The following is a 20,638-nucleotide window of genomic DNA, read 5'->3' as shown; positions in this document are numbered from 1 at the left end:
GTGCAGAAATCAGTGCAAGCAGTTAATGCTGAGCACTTTTCCTAATTAATTAATGAGCATGAGAGCTGGCAAAGCCTAAAACCCTGTAGATTTTGCTGTGAGGGTGGGTTGATGTGCATGCTAATGTAGCATTGTTTTTCTTGAGAAAACCCCTTAAAGTAGCACATGCAGAGGCAGATTTTCGTGTTTCATTAAACAATTAACAGCTTAATTATGTCTGAGACCTTTGCCCTTTGTGAAAGGTCATTGACACTGGACAAAGGGTTCAGAATTAATCTGGGGGAGTTTTGGGAAGAAGGATAACATGAATGTAGGCAGAGATGGGTGGAGTGGTCATATAAACATTTCCTTTGGGGATCAGTGTAACAGATAAACAGGGAATATCAATAGGATGACTCTGTAAAAATTTTTGGTTCTAATTCCTGTTTCCTAAATGTCAGTTACAGAATAATGCTTTTCCTCTTTACAAGAGAGCTTAGACTAAAAAACTTGTAAGTGCTTTAAAACCAACAATCATAACCATAGAAGGAACACAAGAGGAAGTTTGTCATTGTCATTAGTGCAGGTTTTGGAGGAATGCAGTATAGGGGAACTACATTGTGATATATTATGAAATAAAAGTAAGGGTATTATTTCTGGACTCATCTGTTTTCTTAAGAAATCTCTAATTTATATAACTCTCTTTTAGCTTGTCTCTCTTGCTAATAATTTTATCAACTTTTCTTCAACCTCCATCTGTCTTTCTGAAGATTGTGGGTTGTTCAAAATGAAAATCAATTATTTCCAGGTGGTATCTAACCACATGCCCACTATGTAAAGGCATTCTTTCTTCTCTCCCGAGTTTCTTTGCGTTTGAAATTAAGAATAAATCCATTTGAAAATGGAGGTTCCATCAAACAGATCAGATTTTTTTTTTCCCCGAGTGTAACCGGGAGACTGTTGATTGCACTGGGAACTGGGATTGCAGTACAGGCCAAGCTTCTGAATTTCAGAGTGCTCTCTTTCATTACTGTTTTTCAGGGGAGGGCAAGGCAGACAGTGTCTCTTTTTATTTCCCTCTAATTCTCTTGTTTTTTCCTGACTTAGGTGCTGCGTTTCCTGCGTCTCTTCGGCCCCGGAAAGAACGTCCCGTCGGTCTGGAGGAGCGCCCGGAGGAAACGCAAGAAGAAGCATCGGGAGTTGGCACAAGAAGTGCAGATACAGGAGGGTGAAGTTGTGGTTGAGAGTGGAGTGGAAGGAAAATCTCCCTGGGAGTATGAGTTTGCTGCTCCTCCCCCTCCTGAGCAGTGCCTTTCAGATGATGAGGTGGGATATCTGAGACTTAGAGAGGGTCACCAGCTAGTGCTGGGGGTAGTGGTGGATTGGACAGCGGCTTGTAGAGGAAAGAGCTGTTCCCTCAGAACAAAACTGGAGAACAGAGTTGGCTTGTGTTCCAGCTGTGCAGCAACTGTTCTCCAAACACTAGTCAGTGGCTTCAGGTGGTTGCTTCTTACTGAGAAGGCTGCATCCGTGGTACAGGATCGATAGGAGAGCTTATCCTCTTTGTGTCAAGAAGAAATCTCTGTGTTCTTGGAAGTCTAATTGCAGAACATTCTTAAGGCAGATAGTAAGTATGGCAAAGAACTTCTTAGAAATGCTTTTCTTCTACGAGGATTAAGGTGGGAGACTTGGAAGGAAGAAGCCTCTTACTGACACTTAGATAGAGCATCCGTGTAACCATTCCCCCCTTTGCTGTGCTCCAGATTACCATGATGGCACCTGTGGAGTCCAAGTTTTCCCAGTCAACTGGTGACATAGACAAAGTGACAGACACAAAGCCCAAGGTGGCAGAGTGGCGTTATGGCCCAGCACAGCTCTGGTATGACATGCTGGGCATCCCTGAAGATGGCAGTGGATTTGATTATGGCTTCAAGCTGAAAGAGAAGAGCGAGCAGGAGGTTAAAGGACACGCAGATGAGGGGGTGAGAGGGGAACTGTGGGGGTGTATGTGGGGATTCCTGCACAGTGAGAGTTTGGTGATGGGCCGGTGGACAGTTGTGTGCCATGCAAAATGAGACTTTGAATTTTCCTGCTTTAGTTTGAAAGGATGAAGGCGATTCAGGTCTTCCAGCAATTATTATTTCCTTCCAGGACGCAGAGTCAGCGAAGGAGAAGGATGATCTGCTAGCTGATGAGCACTTCCTTATGGTGACACAGCTCCAGTGGGAGGATGATGTCATCTGGAATGGAGAGGATGTCAAGCACAAGGGGACTAAGACACAGCGTGCCAGTTTGGCAGGCTGGCTGCCATCGAGCATGACTAGAAACGCCACTGCATACAATGCCCAGCAAGGTAATCAGTGGTCTGGTACGAATTTTACAGCAGGTAGTACAATTGTACATGGGCAATTCCATGTCTCAAACGCAGAACATAATTCTTCCTGTCAGGGAATGCTTTTTGGCAAAATCACAGCTCTGCTCAGAATTCTGAGACTCTCAGACTCCTTCCAAAACCAAAGTGGGCACCTTCTGTTAAAAAAAACCCAGCCCATACCAACTCTGGCTTTTTCTCCATGTGGAATACCCGAGCCTCCCACTCAAGCTAACCTTACTTTTGTTTTCCTTTTCCCTAGGTTTGAACCGCAGTGGCTCTTTGCTCAATTCACCAATTCCACTAGCACAGAAACCCAGTGTAGCAGGAGTCCTGGGCATAGCAAAGTGCAAAGAAAAGGCCCCTGAACAGCAAGGTAACGAGGATATCAATCTTTGCCCGTGAATAGCTGCATGTGACTTGTTTCTGTGGTAGAAAGGCTACTTGTTTGCTCTAAAATTTCTAGAGACCTTATTTTATTTTTGGAGGTTGTGTTTCAAGTGTTGGTAAAGCTCAGACTTGGGGCTCTATTCCTCTTTGCTTCCAAGATGTGTTTTCTTTCGCCTTTTTGAGGTCCTGCCTCAGAAAGCCCTGAAAGATGAGGAAGGTTGAGGGAATAAGATGTGGGGGTGGGCTCTGAAATAGTGCTCTGCCAAGGCTTTGTGTAAAACTCTCAAGGGTTCTACCTTATGATTGTTGCAGTTTCCCTGGATGAAGACAAGCCCTGGTACTCTATTTTCCCAATTGACAATGAAGAGTTGGTGTATGGTCGTTGGGAAGACAATATCATCTGGGATGATCAGGCAATGGAAACCTACTTGGATCCCCCCGTCTTAACCCTTGATCCAAATGATGAAAACATAATTCTAGGTAGGTTTGTGGCATCCAGAAATTTGACCCAAATGGGAAAAGACAAGAGGAAGTGGAAGCCAAGGGTTTATGATCACACTGTAGTGGAAGTAAATGGACTGGGGCAATACTTATGGCCTTTCTTTGCTCTGGCTTTTGAAGGTAATTTGCAAGTAATCAAAGGCTTAAGCAGGAGGCAGCAACACTAATAACTTTTAATGATGTGCTGTATGCTTCCAGCTTCCAAGTTAAAGGCACTAGCAGGAAAGCAAAAATTAATACCCTGAAACTTAACTTAGTTCATCTGACTCTTGATGTGTTTTAGAAGTGACTGTCTTAATTTTGCTGGCATGCATGTTGGTAAAGAAGTAAACCACAGACTAGCCCATGCCATTCTCATCATTGCTCATGTTCAGAGCCTGAAGAAGCAGATTCCTTAAGCCTCTTTCAGACTACACTAATGGCACATGGGAGCAATGGCATTGTGTAATACCACTCATCACTTTTTTTTGCTGCTGCAAACTGCTACTGAGTTTGAGTTGAATGTGTGATTTGATTTGAAATTTGAATGAATACCTGAATAAGGATATTCCTACACTTTTATATAGCCTGAGTTGCATTTTCTTCCTCAGGAAAAGGGGTTAGTTCTACTGAAGGTGGTAAGGGAGAGATATAAGCATGGAGCTTTTCTGTGTTTTTTGAGCTTATTTCATATTAACCTGCATGGAGGAAAAGGGGGAGGAGTGTAGAAGGAGGGCAGTTACCCCAGGAACTGAACAAAAAGGTTGAAATATCTGGATCAAGGGGCAGCACAGTAGGAAGCTAAGGTACAAAAAAAAAGGAAACAAATGCCCTACGAGCGAAATTGTTTGTGTTTTTAGAAATTCCTGATGAAAAGGAAGAAATGACTTTGAACTCTCCATCCAAGGAGAACAAGAAAGAATCTTCTCTAAAGAAGAGTCGAATCCTGTTGGGAAAAACAGGTGTGATCAAGGAAGAACCACAGCAGGTCAGCATGAGCTTTAGCATCTTGTAGGCTGGGAATGATGAGGAAGGAGTCATTTTGGTTTGGGTTTTTTCTGACACCTCTTTCTCTGTGTTTAAAATTGAATTAGAATATGTCTCAGCCAGAGGTGAAGGATCCTTGGAACCTCTCCAATGATGAGTTTTATTACCCCAAACAGCAGGGACTTCGAGGAACCTTTGGAGGCAACATCATTCAGGTAGTCACAGGGATGTTCACTTGGAGTAGGAGGTTTCTAGCTGAGAGTATGATTTGGGATTTGTAGACAAACAGAATTTAAATTACAGCAGGTCAGTTAAGTTAATGTTGTTCAATTAAAATTAGGAGTTTGAACTAACTTTTCTTGATTGCCCCATCAAAGTGAGGTTTAGGTGCTGGATTTTGCTGTTTCCTACTCTCCATGCTTCTGTTAGGTGTCTCTTTGTGTAGTACTCTTTCTGAAGCAATAATGGGAGGGGGGAAAGGGGTGCAGATCATCAAGAGGTGAGGCTGTACTTCTGCTACTGGCATGTTTTAATTTGGATATTACAAAAATAATTTAGATTCTGGTAAGTTTGAATTGCTGCTCGCTGGCCCTGTGGGAAGAGGTGATATTTTTTTTCTTCCTTCATTGTGGTATTCAGTGACTTCTTCTAAAACCTAATCTGACTCCAGCATCTTCTGTAATGGGAAAACTGTATGTAATTCCAAATGAACTTCTCTCCCATTGATAGGGATAATGGCTTTACATTTTGTTCCTAGTTAATAAAAAGATCTTCTCATTGGGTACCAGTTGAAATAGTAGAACTAAAGTCACCTCTGTACACAAAGAAAGTATATACGAAAAATATATGGCATTAAGCACTTTCTGTCAAAAGGCAACATGTATGATAATTGAATTTCAGTGCACTTGTGTTACTGCTACAATACCTCAAGGTGTTGCTGGGTTCTGTTAGGTAAGGTTTAACAGGGTGGGAGGATGATCTTGGTTTTGAGATGATACATGTCACTCCTAACCCAGATTCTGTTCCCCTGTTAGCACTCCATCCCAGCAGTGGAGCTTCGCCAGCCATTCTTTCCCACCCACATGGGTCCCATGAAGCTCCGACAGTTCCATCGGCCTCCCCTGAAGAAATACTCCTTTGGTGCCTTGTCCCAGCCCGGGCCCCACGCTGTGCAGCCTCTGCTGAAGCACATCAAGAAGAAAGCCAAGGTGCAGTTATTTGTGTCTCCCTGGTGTCTGCCGGGGCTCCCTGGGCACGGCAGATCCGCTGGATGTGCTGTTGCCCTGCCCCTGTCCTGTCCCTGGCACAGATGAGGGAGCAGGAGCGCCAGGCCTCCGGGGGGGGTGAGATGTTCTTCATGCGCACGCCGCAGGACCTCACCGGCAAGGACGGGGATCTCATCCTGGCTGAGTACAGCGAGGAAAACGCCCCTCTGATGATGCAGGTTGGCATGGCAACAAAGATTAAAAATTACTACAAAAGGGTGAGTATGCGGATCTCGCTGCTGGACAGTGATTTTTTTTTCCTCTGCCTCTCTGTCTCTCTGAGTCCTGACTGCACCTTCATTGCACGTTGCAGAAACCTGGCAAAGATCCAGGAGCTCCAGACTGCAAATACGGAGAGACTGTTTATTGTCACACTTCCCCATTCCTGGGTTCTCTGCATCCAGGCCAGTTACTGCAGGTGAGAAAAGCAAGCATGAGAATAGAGATAAGATGAATTTGGAGTAATAGGCAGAGTGCCTATTATATGCCCTATTTATTCAATCACAAATAACGCTCAGCTTCCAAAAAGACCGGATTCTTTTTTATTTCCAGTTTACACTTCTTTGTTTACTGATAATAATTTAGTTCTTAGCTTTCTTTTTTTTTAAAAAAAAATCTCTAATGTAGGATTTTTAAAATTGTTGTAGGAATGATAGGAATTGCAGGAACTGAATCTTTGATGCTTTGCTTAGTAATGGCATTAGAAATACTGTTAGAGTACTGAGTGGAAGGCCAAAGCTTGAATGTTGGGGAACTCAGTAAACAGGTGTGTTGGAGGGGATAGAAAACATGGATTTATCATGGTCCAGGATCTGTGAGCAAAATTTTATGTGTACTTCCTGAGAATTGCACTGCTAGTTGTCTGTTTGATGCCAGTTCCACTCAGTCTAGTCCCTCCTTGGTGCTGGTTTAAACTCATTTAAACCTTTAAATGCTGAACTCTGCTGCTCTCTGCTTTTCTGGTTAGGTTCTTACAACCTCCTTTCCTGGGCACAGTCTTCAGTCCTTGCTGTGTTGCCTTCTTCCATTCCCAGGCTGTCTGTGTGTCCTGGGTTGGTTTCCATGGTTGTGTTGTTCTGCATATGTGTTCTTTCTGTCCTTTTTTTAAGTACCTCCCTAAAGGTCCTAAAGTACCTCTAGGGGTCCAAAGAGCCCTTCAATCTCTTTGTGCATTTGTTCTACAGTTTTTTTATGCTTTTGTTCTTCATCCTTGGCTATTCTCTGCATAAACAAGGAGTGTTCTGAGTGCACATCTACACGGATTGTGATATAAATGATGGTGTACCCTTGCAGTGAACTCTTTTTTTCTAAGATCCTTTTTGTAGATTGAATTACAGGAAATTTGATCAAAACTTGACTTTCAAACTTTATTTCTCTCAATAGGCATTTGAAAACAATCTTTTCCGGGCCCCTATTTATTTACACAAGATGCCTGAGACAGATTTTCTGATCATCCGGACGCGACAAGGATACTACATCCGAGAGCTCGTGGATATTTTTGTAGTTGGTCAGGAGTGCCCACTTTATGAAGTCCCTGGTCCCAACTCTAAACGAGCTAACACACATATCAGAGATTTCCTGCAGGTATGTGACAAGAGACAGTTTGGGGATCTGAGGGATCTTTGGAGAAAGCCCATGGCACAGGCCTCAGGTGGACAGCCTTGATTTGGGAAGCTCATTGCCCTGCTATGACTCCCTTTGTTTCTTAGTTTTGTTGTGAGAGCACTTCAAGAATTGCATATTAACTATACATTTTGGTTGTCATTTAGCCAGTGATTTATAACATGCTGCTTCTGTTTAATTACATCCTATCTGATAAGTATATGATAGAGGCTTTTTATTAAACAAAACAAAAGGTTACGAGATTATATAAAAGTGTAGGAAACTGAAGATGTTAGAATGAATTTGAAGTGATTGTGCTGTATAAAATTACAGTTACATGGGTTTTACAAGGAGACAATTAAGAAATCTTAAAATTAAGAATCACAGTCCTATTACACAGCACAGAATTAGAGTTGCTTCATAGGCCTTTGTTGATTCCCTGGATCTTGTGGCAGTGAAGCTTTGGGACTGTCCATGAGCATTCAAATAACTATCCCCAAATTCAGATTTTGGAGAAAATCTCTAGTAATTTGCTGTCAGTTTAACTCAAAACTATAACTCAAGAGGCGTTTGCAGAACAGGAAAATCCCTGCTGTTCACAGGTTAACATTTCTAATGTGATAATACAGAACTTCAAGACAAATGTTTTTTTCCACATCTCACTCTCAAAAGTAGCTGGACCCGAAGCAGACGTGTGGCTTGGAAAACTTTACTATAATAAATTTATAAGAAGCAATGGGTTTTCAGTAGGAAGTCTGAAGCAGCCACTAGAAATATCATTGCCTGTGCTGCCTTTGCAGGTTTGTTGTCTTCCTTTGGGCGTCACAGATGGGTCTTGTTTTGTAGGTTTTTATTTACCGCCTCTTCTGGAAAAGCAGGGACCGCCCTCGGAGGATTCGGATGGAGGACATCAAGAAGGCCTTTCCCTCCCACTCCGAGAGCAGCATCCGGAAGCGGCTCAAGCTTTGTGCTGATTTCAAACGCACAGGTATTGAAACCTTTCTCTGGGTGCTCAGCACCTCCCTGCTGCTCTTGGGGTTCCACACAGAGCAGATCCTGTTAAACCCATTTTTGAAAACGTCCACTTGAAGAACCGAAATGTAATCTGAAAGGGGTTTTTTTTTGCTCCGATTTTTATAAAAGTGCCCTTTGTTTTGGCACAGTTGTGCTTGATGCTGAGAAGTGACTACAGTTCAGGCATTTTTAATAACCCTTTGGGCAATGATTTACTTGTAAAATAACAATGTACAACACCAACACACACACATTCCTTTCCCTTGGTGTGTGGCTGTGTTGTTTTGCAAGCATGTACGTGCAAATAAAAGCTCATCCCCATCTTTGCGAGTCCAGCAGTGCTCTGAGAACCTGACTCTTGTCATTTTTTAATATGCAGAATGTTAAGCAGATGGTAATACAAAGCTTTTTGGGCAACCATGGGGAAAAGTATTTTGAGGCAAGGAAGTGAAAGGTGCATTTAATGCTTTTGGAATGTAGTTTATACATTGAATGAGCATGAATGTGTGAGAATTTGCTTATATAACAGTTGCTGAGTTTAGAGGGCATTGATTTACTCAAACACAGAGTGAAAAAAACCTATCACTTTTAGTGGTCCTAAATGTCACTGATTTGTCATGCTTGCTCCTTTTGCCAGCCTTGCAGCAGGGTACCAAATCTTGAAATACAGTTAGGACTGTGATGGAATCCAGCACGTGTGGGAAACCCCTCAGTGTTTGACCTGTGCATTTTTCAGGGATGGACTCAAACTGGTGGGTTTTGAAGCCAGATTTCAGATTGCCAACAGAGGAGGAGATCAGAGCAATGGTGTCCCCAGAGCAGTGCTGTGCCTATTACAGCATGATTGCAGCTGAGCAGCGACTGAAGGTAAATGGTCCTGACAAGCAGTTCTGTGAAGGTCGAGGTAACTCCTGCCTAAAACTGTTTTTGCTATGAAGTAGGCAAATTAGGTCCCTGGCTGTTGTGCATCTTGCTAAGTTCTCTGCTGCATAAAAAGGGAGTTTAGTTCTTAAAGAGAGAGACACTCTGTTCTTACCCCTATTACTTATGCATTGAATTAGCTGTTCTCAAAGGGAGCAAAGGAAGGTATAAGAAAGGGCCTGTGTTTTTACCTGGCCTGTACAGCAGAAAGTAACCAGTAAGTGGCTGTGAGAGAGACTGATTATTTTTCTGAAGTTGAGTGCAGTATTTAGTTATGGAATTTGTGAAAATACTGGGCAGTTTGGCATCTGTGGTACTGTGGGTCACAGTGAATCTTACAAACAACCATCTGTGGAAGTGTGCTTGTTGAGCATGACAAGTCTCCACAGAGATGCTTCTAGTTCTTTGTCCAGTAACCTTTATAAGACTTCAAGTTCTCATTTTTTCCCCTAATATTTCTCTGCAGGATGCAGGTTATGGGGAGAAATCCTTCTTTGCACCAGAAGAGGAGAATGAAGAGGATTTCCAAATGAAGATTGATGATGAGGTACCATACATGAGTGTGCTTGCCAATAGGTAAATCTGCATGGCCGGAGAGAAACGAGGCCTTTATATTGAAAGGGCATGTTTAAAGTAGGATTCAGTGGTTCAAAAGTTCTCACAACTTTCCTGGGAACTTTGCTGCCAGCTTATACCTGTCCTGCCAGCTTATCCTTTGGGGATCCTTCTCGCCAGGCCCTTTCAGGACCGGGCTTTTTGCCTCAAATGCCTTTTGTGAGTTAGCACTTCGGTTATTCATTGGAGTTTTGTCAGGGCAACGGAAGGATCAAGAAGTGGAATTCACTCTCATTATGTCAGTTGAGAAGTTCTCAGTATGACTGGAAGAGAACAAAATTAAAAGCTTGGAATTCTCCACGGGTGGAGCAGGATTCTGATTGTTTCCCTCCTCGCTGGCAGGTGCGCACGGCTCCGTGGAACACCACACGAGCCTTCATTGCTGCCATGAAGGGCAAGTGCCTCCTAGAAGTGACTGGTGTCGCAGATCCTACTGGTTGTGGTGAAGGATTTTCTTATGTCAAGATTCCAAACAAACCAACCCAGCAGAAGGTACAGTTCCCAAGGAGCAATAACTGGAAAGTCACGTGGGAGAAATGGAGGGAAGAGAAAATACCACATGAGCCTGGGAAAGTCTGCTGTGTGATGACATTAATAGGCTGAATCTTTCTCTGAACAGGATGATAAAGAGCCTCAGCCAGTGAAAAAGACAGTGACTGGGACAGATGCTGATCTGCGCCGACTTTCTCTCAAAAATGCCAAACAGCTTCTGCGTAAATTTGGAGTCCCTGAGGAGGAGGTGAGTGTGCACCTGGAGCAGGTTCCAGACTTCCCTAATGGATTTAGCAGCTGATGGTGGAAGGAACATACATGTTTCCACTCTGCCCTGGTGTGGAAAGGAGCTGAGATCCACAGTCAGCTCCCTCAGCTGTGTCTGCCTTCCTGTTCCCAGATAAAGAAGCTGTCCCGGTGGGAGGTGATCGATGTGGTCCGTACGATGTCCACGGAGCAGGCTCGGTCAGGGGAAGGTCCTATGAGCAAATTTGCACGTGGCTCTCGGTTCTCTGTGGCAGAACATCAGGAGAGATACAAAGAAGAGTGTCAACGCATCTTTGATTTACAGAATAAGTAAGTTCTTATCTGATGTTCACAGCCTCGAACCCCACCCTGTCCCCACCTTAGAAGTCCAGCACTGTGCATGCCTGGGGCTCACTGATATGTGGTGGGGTAGGTGTTGATTCACCTTTTTGGGCCCACAAAATATAGCGGTGAGAAAGAGTCCTCTGGCTGTTAAATAGAAACTTAGGGGTCAGCCTTACTCCTCTTAGTCCTTCTTGCTCTCACAGACCTTTTGGAAAGGTAGAATAAGTTGCATGGTCTGCCACTTATAATGACATGAGATATTCTGCTGTTCCACAGATCAGTAGTTGACCACCCTATTTCCTTTCTTTCTTTTTTCTTCCGTTTTTTCTTCTTTTTTTTTTTGTTTTGTTTTGTTATGAGTGGTTTGCCATATCTGCCTTGGGTAGCAGCTACCAATTCTATGTCCTATACTTTAGAACTGCCAGAAGAATTTGTGTATTATTGCTTGTTCTGGCCCAAGACCTGAGAGTGGTGAGGGAATACAGTACTGTTGATGAAGAAGAGATCAACTTGTTGGAGAAGATTGGCTTGGAACAATTTGATCTTTTAGACATGGGGATTACAAGGAGAACTGAGAAAGGAATATATTATGCCTTGTCTTGTAGTAGTAATTCACAACATTTAATTTTCAAGCTTTTGCATCATTTTTACCTTTGTATTTCTGGGAAGGTGACAGGCTGTTTTTTTTATTTTTTTATTTGAGTGAGGGGCAACAGTAACTGACTTTCAAGGTGCCTCCTGTTTCAGGGTTCTGGAATCCACTGAGATCCTGTCAACAGACACAGATAGCAGCTCAGCTGAAGACAGTGACTTTGAAGAGATGGGCAAGAATATTGAGAACATGTTACAGAACAAGAAAACTAGTTCTCAGCTCTCTCGGGAAAGGGAAGAGCAGGAACGAAAGGAATTGCAAAGGATGCTTCTGGGAGAAGACAGTGGCAATGACAAAGAGAGGGGCAAAAAGGACAGGAGAGACAAAAAGGGGCTGTGTAAGTAACTGCAACCACCAGAATTGTGCCTGGGAAGGGATGCAGAACTTTGTGTCAGGGTGCAAAATGTGCTGACCTGGCCTCTCAAGAGAGTGTGGATTCCTTACAGAGAGAATGTATAGACATGATTATCTGAGGCTTCTCTCTCTTCTCTTGAGCAGAAAATGCATGTGAAGTGTTTTCTTTGCCCCATGGCTTTTGTTTCTTTTGAGCTATAAACTTACTCTGGTATTTATTTAGATATTCACTGCTGCATGCAGTGAATGCTTTTTTTCTTTGGGGTGGAGCTGTTTTTCAGTGTTTTTCTCAAGATGTGTTCACAAATAGTTCCTGCAACCAGCTTATGGTTCTCTAGTTGGATCTTATGTGTAAACACAGCTCTGTATGTGAACAGATAGGCACAGTCTGCAGCTTGATAGCAGTGCCTGTTACACCGTGGGCTGTGTCAGAGTCTTTGGGGGTGACTGGGCAGCTGCCAGATTTGGATCTCCTGCAGATGTGTTTATTTTAAGTGCATTCCAGCAGAGAATTTGACATGTCCCCAGCTGGCAGGTAAAATGTTTGACCTGTGAATGAACTTCTGTCTGTATGACAGTGCTCATGACCACATGAGCATGTGTGTGAGCAAAGCTGGATCAACATTATTGTTGCCATTTATTCTCAGATTGGGAATAAATCACTAGTAGATAATTACTGGGAATGCTTTAGTAAGGGATATGTGGAACACTTCCTGATGATATATCCAGTGTTATTTTGAACAAAACCTCTCAACCAAAATTATGAATGGTGCTGGAAGGGTTCTGTGGTCACATGAGGCAAGGCCAGCTCACTGACTGGAATGCTCCTTGGAAAACTGGATAATAGCTGACCTTCAGTTTCTGCCAGATGTCCATACCTATGATGGCAACCACTACAGTCAATCTTCAGGACCATGTTGCACTTGCCTTGCAAGTTATACTAAAGCACCTGTGCGTTCTTGTTGGCTGTAGATGTTTCTTCTGGCTTTACAATTCATGTGGATAATTTAGTCTTTTCCTTCTGTTTCACCTTTATCCACGTCATGATAAGAGAACATGAACAAGACTTCTGTTGCTTAGGTTTTCCTTAATTTGTGTCTTGGAAGTTTTTAAGCCAACACTTGCCTGCTGCATTTAAACAATGATGTTTCTACAGCGTGGAAAGAAAGTTAAATAAAACTCTCTTGTGGCATCAGCTTCAGGAGCCTCAGCAAACTCTCACAAGGATGATGACACTGCCTCTGTAACCAGCCTCAATTCCTCTGCCACCGGCCGACGCCTCAAGATCTATCGCACGTTTAGAGACGAGGATGGGAAGGAGTATGTGAGATGTGAGACGGTCCGGAAGCCCGCGGTCATCGATGCCTACTGCCGGATACGGACCACCAAGGACGAAGAGTTCATGTAAGGCCTTTACGATCTCTTTTTTTTCTCCTCTGTTTTTTTTCCCCCTTTTTAACTTTGCCTGTAGACTGTTTGATTCCATTGGCAATCTTGTTTAAGTGAAGAAACGTAGAATTGAGTGTGGAAGCCCGGCGCTGTAACTGTGGAGAGAGAGATTTAATGTCTCTCTGTTTGGAGGGTGTTATGAACTTTGTGCAGTGGTAGACCTGGCAGAAGAGTACCTGGTAAATCATCAGCTAGGCTAAAAAAACTTCTGTATTTTTATTTTTTTTTTTTCCCACCCAGACGAAAGTTTGCTCTGTTTGATGAACAGCACCGTGAGGAGATGCGGAAGGAGCGGCGCAGGATCCAGGAGCAGTTACGGCGCTTAAAACGGAACCAGGAGAAAGAGAAACTCAAGGGCCCTCCAGAAAAGAAGCCCAAGAAAATGAAAGAGCGTCCAGACTTGAAAGTAAGCACATCCACACATAAAGCATGCCAGAAAGTCTTGGGTGCTGGAGAAGTTTCCTGTTCTAGTGATGTACTAAAGGTCTCACTGGGGGATTTTAATGGTACTTGGCCTCTAAACTAGGAGCTCATTTACGAATTCTGATCTGTCACCTTCCTCATATTTTTGCAGCTGAAATGTGGAGCATGTGGTGCAATTGGGCATATGAGGACTAATAAGTTTTGCCCTCTCTACTACCAAACAAATGCCCCACCTTCTAATCCTGTTGCAATGACAGAGGAGCAGGAGGAGGAGCTGGAAAAAACAGTCATTCACAATGATAATGAAGAACTCATCAAAGTAGAAGGGACAAAAATTGTCCTGGGAAAACAACTGATTGAGAGGTAAGGGAAGAAGCAGAGATACAGATGAATAATAATAAAAAACAATTTAGAGCTTAATGCAGAACACTCATGTATATTAGTCACAGCAATGAAGTGAGAGGGCTTTACATAAACTATTACTACAGAATTTTGATTGTGTATTTGGTATTAAGGCAGATGGAACCAGAGGCAATACTGGGGGACAAATGGTCTTGATTCACAAGAGGGCTGGAGAAAGTATGATGCTTTTTTCTTTGTCCCTAGTGCTGACGAGGTTCGCAGGAAATCTCTGGTCCTGAAGTTTCCTAAACAGCAGCTTCCTCCAAAGAAGAAGCGGCGAGTGGGGACAACAGTTCACTGTGATTATCTGAATGTGAGTGAAGGTGTTACTGAGCTGATTGCAGCAGCTCTTATTTCTGTTTGTACCAACTGGCTGGGTCCTTTACTACTCCTGTGCAACCCCTGAGTGCCCAGTTACCTGCCCAGTAAACCAATAAACTAAATTGCCTGGGATTTCTGTGAGTAAATGTTTTGCATCTGGTAACTGCCTTCATTTTTCTGCCTCTCATTTCTTCAGCGTCCCCACAAATCCATCCACCGGCGGCGAACAGACCCCATGGTGACGCTGTCATCCATCCTGGAGGGCATCATCAATGACATAAGGGATCTTCCTAACGTAAGCTTAAGCTATGGCACCCAAAACTTGGGTCTTAAGCAATGTGGTTGAAGCGGGTTCTGTGTTGTAGACACCAGAATTGGGCCAGGCTTTTCTCAGGTGAGGGGTGTGCCACCCCTGTCCCCCCTGCCCTGCACACACACAGGTGGTGTGCAGTATTTCCAAAATTAGCTCAGAATCTGTAGAAATCTGAGAATCAGTGCAGAAAGTAGCGTTGGATAGTTTTGTGTGGACAAATATTCAAAGCTGGGATGTGATTGTTTTTAAGGCTTCTTTTTTTTCCCCAACAAAACCAGAACAAGATGCATGAAACTTGATGTAGCAGTGTGTAATGCTTTTTTTATATATGTGGCACTGGAGAAAATTTGTACTTCGCTCTTTCTGACCATATTTTACCGGAAACTTGCAAAATCAAAAGATTAAATGGAAGATTTGAGTTGAAATGAGATTTTTAATGTCTAGTCTCTTGACTTTCGCGCTGCAACCAAAAATACCATCTGAGAATTCTCTGTGAGATTTTTTCCTTCTTAGAATGGTGTTAAAGAACATTTTGTAGAAGAAAGTGATAGCCACCGTGGGGGCTGAGCTTGTTATGTTTTCCCTGGTTCAGTAAAAGAACTGATTGTTTAAAGGTTTTATACATTAGTGCCCCTTCAGCTGTGGAGGGTTAGCTGGTTAGCTGTGCTAGCACTGTGTTAATAATCATTTGTTTCTTGTCATCCTCAGACATACCCCTTCCACACGCCTGTGAATCCCAAAGTTGTCAAGGACTATTACAAGATTATCACCCGGCCCATGGATTTGCAGACCCTGCGTGAAAATGTCCGTAAGAGGCAGTACCCGTCCCGGGAGGAGTTCAGGGAACACCTGGAGCTGATTGTGAAGAACAGTGCGACCTACAATGGTAAGAACACAGGGGAGATTGTGTCCCTGCTAATACATGGAGCTGTGGAACTTCTAGAAACAACAAAAGCAGCGGAAAAGCGGAGTAAATTCTCTGCCAGATGGCAAAAATGAATGTGTGTTTTTCCAGATACACCTGAAAGAATATATTAATGTTAGTGAACTAATTCATAAGTGAGAAAGAAGTGGACCCTGGCATGTAACAATAACTAACTGATGACTGTGAAGTAGTAACAGAAGTTGTTATGGAACTATCACTGACTGGAGACACTGCTGCATGTATTAAACTGCACTGAGGCAAAGTCCTGTCTATCTTCTTTATAGAGGGTGAAACTAAGCAAAACATTGTTTTTATTCTTTGTGGAATGAATCTTTCAATACAAATAGGAATAGTTCACACCTGTTGAATCCAGTGCCTTGGAGATGCAGCTTTGAGTGGAGTTTACTGCCATGATTTTGCATATTTTGGTCCTTAGTTGCAATAATTTTTTCCTCATTTGGGAAGGTGAGGAAACTAGTTTATAGAAATGAATGAAAGCTAGTTTAAAAAAAAAAGCATAGATTCTGCAGTAGAGCATGTATCTGCTGGGGGAAAGTGCTGATTCACTGAGAGTCAGCTTTATTCTGACTGCTGATAGAAAAGTCTTTGCCCAAAATATATTAATTCAACAGATATAAAAACCTCCCAGCTGCACTGACTCTCTCTGGGCTGTGCAGCATTGTGGGTGACGCAGACAGCACTGGGTTTGTGTCTTTACTGCTTCCTTTATTATTTTGACAGTTAAATCCCTGATTTATCCTAATAAATAAGCTTTATTTTTTCACAGTTCTGTTGCAAATGCTTGTTTCCATGTCTGAGGAATCCTGAAATTATTTAAAGCTTTGGGGTTTTGAATATTCTTAAAATGTCCACCTTGGCTTCCTTAGCAGTTCTGCTTCACTGACTGGATTTAGTCAAGGAAACAGAAATTTCATGATTTGTACTGTGAATGTTTGGCAAAGGTGGAGGGCTTGGAGGCCAATCTTCCACAGGCACAGCTTCTTTCCAAACCTTAACAGAATGTGTACCTGAAGTGTGGATATTTGCTACAAATAACCTTTTTTTATATAAAATCCGTACTAAACTTTAATAGTGGCGTGTATTGAAAATATACTGGAGGATGTACTCCCAGCTGTGCTAGAAATACAACCAGTGGTGCTTTAGGAGTAAAGGTGAAGTCATGTTGTGACACTGGCCTTTCTAATCAGGCTGTACTTGCTGTGTGTGTTTGCAGGGCCAAAGCACTCCCTGACCCAGATTTCTCAGTCCATGCTGGACCTGTGTGATGAGAAGCTGAAAGAGGCAAGTCTTGTGAATGAGTTGTGATCAGAGTGGAGGGGGAGGGATGGTCAGGGCTGGTCGAACACTGACGGTAGAGGATGTGTACAGGCAAAACACAGGGCTTTGGGGAGAGCAGTAGAAGATTAAGGGAACTCTTCCTCCCACCATAGGACGTATTTGGAATTTTACCATTTTAAACAGTTCCCATTGGAGTCTTTCTGAAAAAAATAGATGCTTGTTTCTTCCTCTAGTTATTTTATCTTGTATGTAGGCTTATATCCTGGCTGTTATCCCTGCATTATTTACAAGTGTCTTCATAAAAAGGTGATTGAGAGTCTCTCTGGGTCAGTGTCATGATATAACACTTATTGGTTTAGAGTCAGCCACTGATGTCCCCTGCTTTTATTGCAGAAGGAAGATAAACTGGCTCGATTAGAAAAAGCAATTAATCCCCTCCTGGATGATGATGATCAAGTGGCCTTTTCCTTCATTTTGGATAACATTGTCACTCAGAAGATGATGGCAGTTCCAGATGTACGTAGGTTGAGTGGACTGTGTGTGTGATGTGCAAAATGTGCTGATTTATAGTCCTGTGACCATATTTACATTGTGGTTGGCAGTGCACTGCAAAATAAAAGTGCTCTGTCAGGGAGCTGCCCTGTGGTATTTGACTGGCACTCACCCCCTTCACTGGAGCAAAGGTTCTAAAGTGAATGCTGGGTTCCACTCTTTTTTTCCTGCTGCTCTCACTTCTGATTTCCAGAGTTGTTATGAAACATACTCTGATGTTGCTTATAGCATTTGCTTTGGTACATCTCAAAGCACTCTGCAAAGCTGCAGTTTTCAGGTGCAAATGAAACACAAGCTGATTCCTAATTGATCAGGTTTACCCAGTGTTGTACTAGTTTGTTAGTGTTAAAGAAAACCCCTTAAACTTACCAAATAAAACTGCAGACATAAGGATTTTAGAGTCACTTATCTATAATGTGTCTTGTGTCTGGATGCAGTAAGGAACAAGAGTATGTAGTGGTTAAATGAATGAGAGAGGACTTTTACAGAGGACAGGCATAAACTTTGCTGGTTACATTCTGTTGCCAAGTTGTCATTTCTGATGTTTAGAAACAGATTTTAGAGTTTTTCTATGCCATCATACCATGATGAACTGTTAAACTGGTTAACTACATAGCCCCTGTTGTAAGATCAGACCTAGGTTTATATTCTTTGTTTGTTGTACAAGCAGTGAGTGTTCTTGCTGGACACTGCAGTTATGTTGTGAAGAAAACAGTGATATTAAATAGAAAATTCCTTTGTAAATTTATTATTTTGTGTTACATGTTCGTGCTGTCAGACAGATGTCAACAGGCCTAGTTAAAAATCCAACTGGTAGATCTTTTCTCTGTGTCCCTCCTGAACTAAACTATTGGATTCAAGATGTCTTTTAAATGCTTTCCTTATATTGTGAGTTTTAATCAGTTCTGGAGACTTGCTTTATGACATTTGTCGCTCAAACTGTGAAAAATTCTACACAAAAGCTTTATCAACCTGCCTGTTTTCTTTCTTTCAGTCTTGGCCATTTCATCATCCAGTTAACAAGAAGTTTGTTCCTGATTACTACAAGGTGATTGCTAATCCCATGGATCTGGAGACCATCCGCAAGGTGTGTAGCCTGGACTGTGCAGCCACTTGAGAGATGTTTAGACTCAGTTACTTACTGGGTGACAATCTCTTCCAGAACATCTCCAAACACAAGTACCAGAACAGAGAGACTTTCCTCGATGATGTTAACCTCATCCTTGCCAACAGCATCAAGTACAATGGTAGGTGGTGAAAATAAGGATTCAGCTGCCTTTTGGACTTTAATTAGTTCCTCTGGGTACCTGTGCTGTCAAAGTGTGTCGAAGCCCAAAGCTGTGAATCATGAACTTGACGATTGTTTTCCTTTCCTGCTGAGAAAAGAGAGGCTTAAACAGGGATGTTTTCACTGTCACATGAAGCTTTATTTGCCACCTGGTACAGAATGGGGCACTTATATTTGGGGAGGATGTTCTACTTGTTCAGTACACATCTCTGCTTCAGTGATTTGTTTCTGGGGCTTTCCTTGAGGCTGACAGGCTTCAACATTCCTGTGTCCTAAATCATGCTTTTAATCCTGGAACAGACTGGTTGTGCTGTGTTAGCCAAGTGTGAACCCTGCTTTGTATTTCTCCTTACATCAGAAGGTGTTGGGATTCAGGAGCCTGTGTGGTGAGAGCTGTGTAACCAAAACCAGTCTTGCTGTCTTGGCAGCTGGAATTAAACAAAGATCAGAAATGCCTAAAGAAATCTGTTTCTTCCTACAGGGTCAGACAGTCAGTACACAAAAACAGCCCAGGAGATTGTGAACATCTGCTATCAGACTTTAGCTGAGGTATGTGGGCAACTTTACTGGAATATTTTTGTATGTTTGAATTTTCTGTTCTGCAACCTTAGCGAGCTTTTTTGTTCTTAGTACGATGAGCACCTGACTCAACTCGAGAGAGACATCTCCACTGCTAAGGAAGCAGCACTGGAGGAGGCAGATCTGGAGAGCCTTGATCCCATGACTCCTGGTCCCTACACCCCACAGGCAAGTGACCAAGCAAAGCTTTCACTTCTATTGTTTTAGTTTCATCTCCTGGATGTTTGATCCTGAGGCTCCTCTTTGTTTATTGTTCTCCATCTGTCTGCAGTCTGTCTTTTAGTAGAGTACCTTGTTAGGTGGTGTGCAAAGCTTTCTTTGTGTTGTTCATCCCAATTGTAGACCACTAGTTTCTCTATTCTGTGCAAGAGAATGTTGTCTCCTGTTTCCACCAATACTTTAGCTACCTGACTTGTATGATACCATCACTTCTCTCAGCCTGTCACATGGTGCCTCATTCTATCAAGATGAAAGCAATTTTTCTGCTGTGGACACTCCCATCACTACCCCAGGGAAAGGAGCAACTCAGGTCAGAATCCTCCATTTTAAAATCCAATTGGAGAGTTGTCTTGTCTGAGCAAATTACTAAAAGGAGGCGACGATTTTGTAGGAAACGGGGACAAAAATCAGGTTTTCCAGGCAATTTCCTTCATTTTGACTGCTCTGAAGGAAAAGGAAAAAAAATTGCAGAGCACTGGGAACTGAGATACTGCAAAACGAAGTATAGAGGATCAAAAGCTGCAAAAGAATCTGCCTAAGGCCAGGTATTTGTTTGCTTCACTACTTCTGGAAGTGGAAACCTGGTGACTCATGCTACAGAGGGTTAATGTGCAATCCCCTGTTGATTCTGAATAGGGAAATGGTGAAGGATAATCTACAGATTCAGAAGATCATAATTAGATCATTATGTTTGCATACAGTGAAAATAGGAGCTAGGAAGAGATGGTTGCCACTGTAGATACCTTATAGTTGTAAAAGGGAAAAAAAAAGCAGACAGGTTAAAGGTATTAAATCCTTATAAATGAACTCATCACATTAACCAAAGAATTTTTTTTTCTTAGCCTTTATTCTGTATTGAACAAAAAAGAATGTTGGAGGAGGGGGAATAGCAGAAGGAGATGCAATAAAATGACCATGAAAATAAGTTACAAGGAGAATGAAGAGGGTTAGGGGCCACGGGACTGAAGGGGGTACCAGAAAGGGGGTGAGAGCTATTCTGAAGAGTGCAGATAAAGAGAACTTGGTTGTGAGCAGTTCTGTCTAGTATTGTAGCCATGTGTAGCTCTGTAAATCCCTTCTAGATCTGGAAGTCTTCAAGCTTTCTGTAGACAATTTATAGTCTTTGGGATAGAGTCTGCGTGTCCTCTATATCTT

General features: G+C 42.6%; 1 protein-coding gene across 4 annotated transcripts in view; it reads left to right on the top strand.

Moving 5' to 3' along the window:
- Nucleotides 1–20,638, top strand: part of TAF1 (TATA-box binding protein associated factor 1) — a 28,363-nt gene that overhangs the window by 4,218 nt on the left and 3,507 nt on the right. For 2 of the 4 annotated variants that reach the window (XM_051793077.1, XM_051793075.1), the window contains exons 6-36: nucleotides 1,087–1,305; nucleotides 1,743–1,961; nucleotides 2,131–2,332; nucleotides 2,613–2,726; nucleotides 3,053–3,220; nucleotides 4,081–4,208; nucleotides 4,315–4,422; nucleotides 5,242–5,415; nucleotides 5,517–5,690; nucleotides 5,786–5,890; nucleotides 6,856–7,056; nucleotides 7,921–8,062; nucleotides 8,825–8,955; nucleotides 9,476–9,556; nucleotides 9,967–10,116; nucleotides 10,244–10,363; nucleotides 10,517–10,692; nucleotides 11,455–11,696; nucleotides 12,910–13,117; nucleotides 13,403–13,568; nucleotides 13,737–13,948; nucleotides 14,192–14,300; nucleotides 14,505–14,603; nucleotides 15,330–15,507; nucleotides 16,781–16,848; nucleotides 17,239–17,361; nucleotides 18,392–18,484; nucleotides 18,560–18,644; nucleotides 19,167–19,234; nucleotides 19,316–19,432; nucleotides 19,668–19,793. In XM_051793077.1, the coding sequence (XP_051649037.1) occupies nucleotides 1,087–1,305; nucleotides 1,743–1,961; nucleotides 2,131–2,332; nucleotides 2,613–2,726; nucleotides 3,053–3,220; nucleotides 4,081–4,208; nucleotides 4,315–4,422; nucleotides 5,242–5,415; nucleotides 5,517–5,690; nucleotides 5,786–5,890; nucleotides 6,856–7,056; nucleotides 7,921–8,062; nucleotides 8,825–8,955; nucleotides 9,476–9,556; nucleotides 9,967–10,116; nucleotides 10,244–10,363; nucleotides 10,517–10,692; nucleotides 11,455–11,696; nucleotides 12,910–13,117; nucleotides 13,403–13,568; nucleotides 13,737–13,948; nucleotides 14,192–14,300; nucleotides 14,505–14,603; nucleotides 15,330–15,507; nucleotides 16,781–16,848; nucleotides 17,239–17,361; nucleotides 18,392–18,484; nucleotides 18,560–18,644; nucleotides 19,167–19,234; nucleotides 19,316–19,432; nucleotides 19,668–19,793 (4,506 nt within the window). The remainder of the gene's footprint in view (nucleotides 1–1,086; nucleotides 1,306–1,742; nucleotides 1,962–2,130; nucleotides 2,333–2,612; nucleotides 2,727–3,052; nucleotides 3,221–4,080; nucleotides 4,209–4,314; nucleotides 4,423–5,241; nucleotides 5,416–5,516; nucleotides 5,691–5,785; nucleotides 5,891–6,855; nucleotides 7,057–7,920; nucleotides 8,063–8,824; nucleotides 8,956–9,475; nucleotides 9,557–9,966; nucleotides 10,117–10,243; nucleotides 10,364–10,516; nucleotides 10,693–11,454; nucleotides 11,697–12,909; nucleotides 13,118–13,402; nucleotides 13,569–13,736; nucleotides 13,949–14,191; nucleotides 14,301–14,504; nucleotides 14,604–15,329; nucleotides 15,508–16,780; nucleotides 16,849–17,238; nucleotides 17,362–18,391; nucleotides 18,485–18,559; nucleotides 18,645–19,166; nucleotides 19,235–19,315; nucleotides 19,433–19,667; nucleotides 19,794–20,638) is intronic. The other 2 variants (XM_051793065.1, XM_051793058.1) reach the window with 1 other exon arrangement.

The sequence above is a fragment of the Manacus candei genome, unplaced genomic scaffold (assembly GCF_025592945.1).
Source record: "Manacus candei isolate 608988 ecotype Guabito, Panama unplaced genomic scaffold, ASM2559294v1 h1tg000003l, whole genome shotgun sequence".
In the NCBI taxonomy this organism is placed as follows: Eukaryota; Metazoa; Chordata; class Aves; order Passeriformes; family Pipridae; genus Manacus; species Manacus candei.
This window is presented reverse-complemented; position numbering and strand designations above follow the sequence as displayed.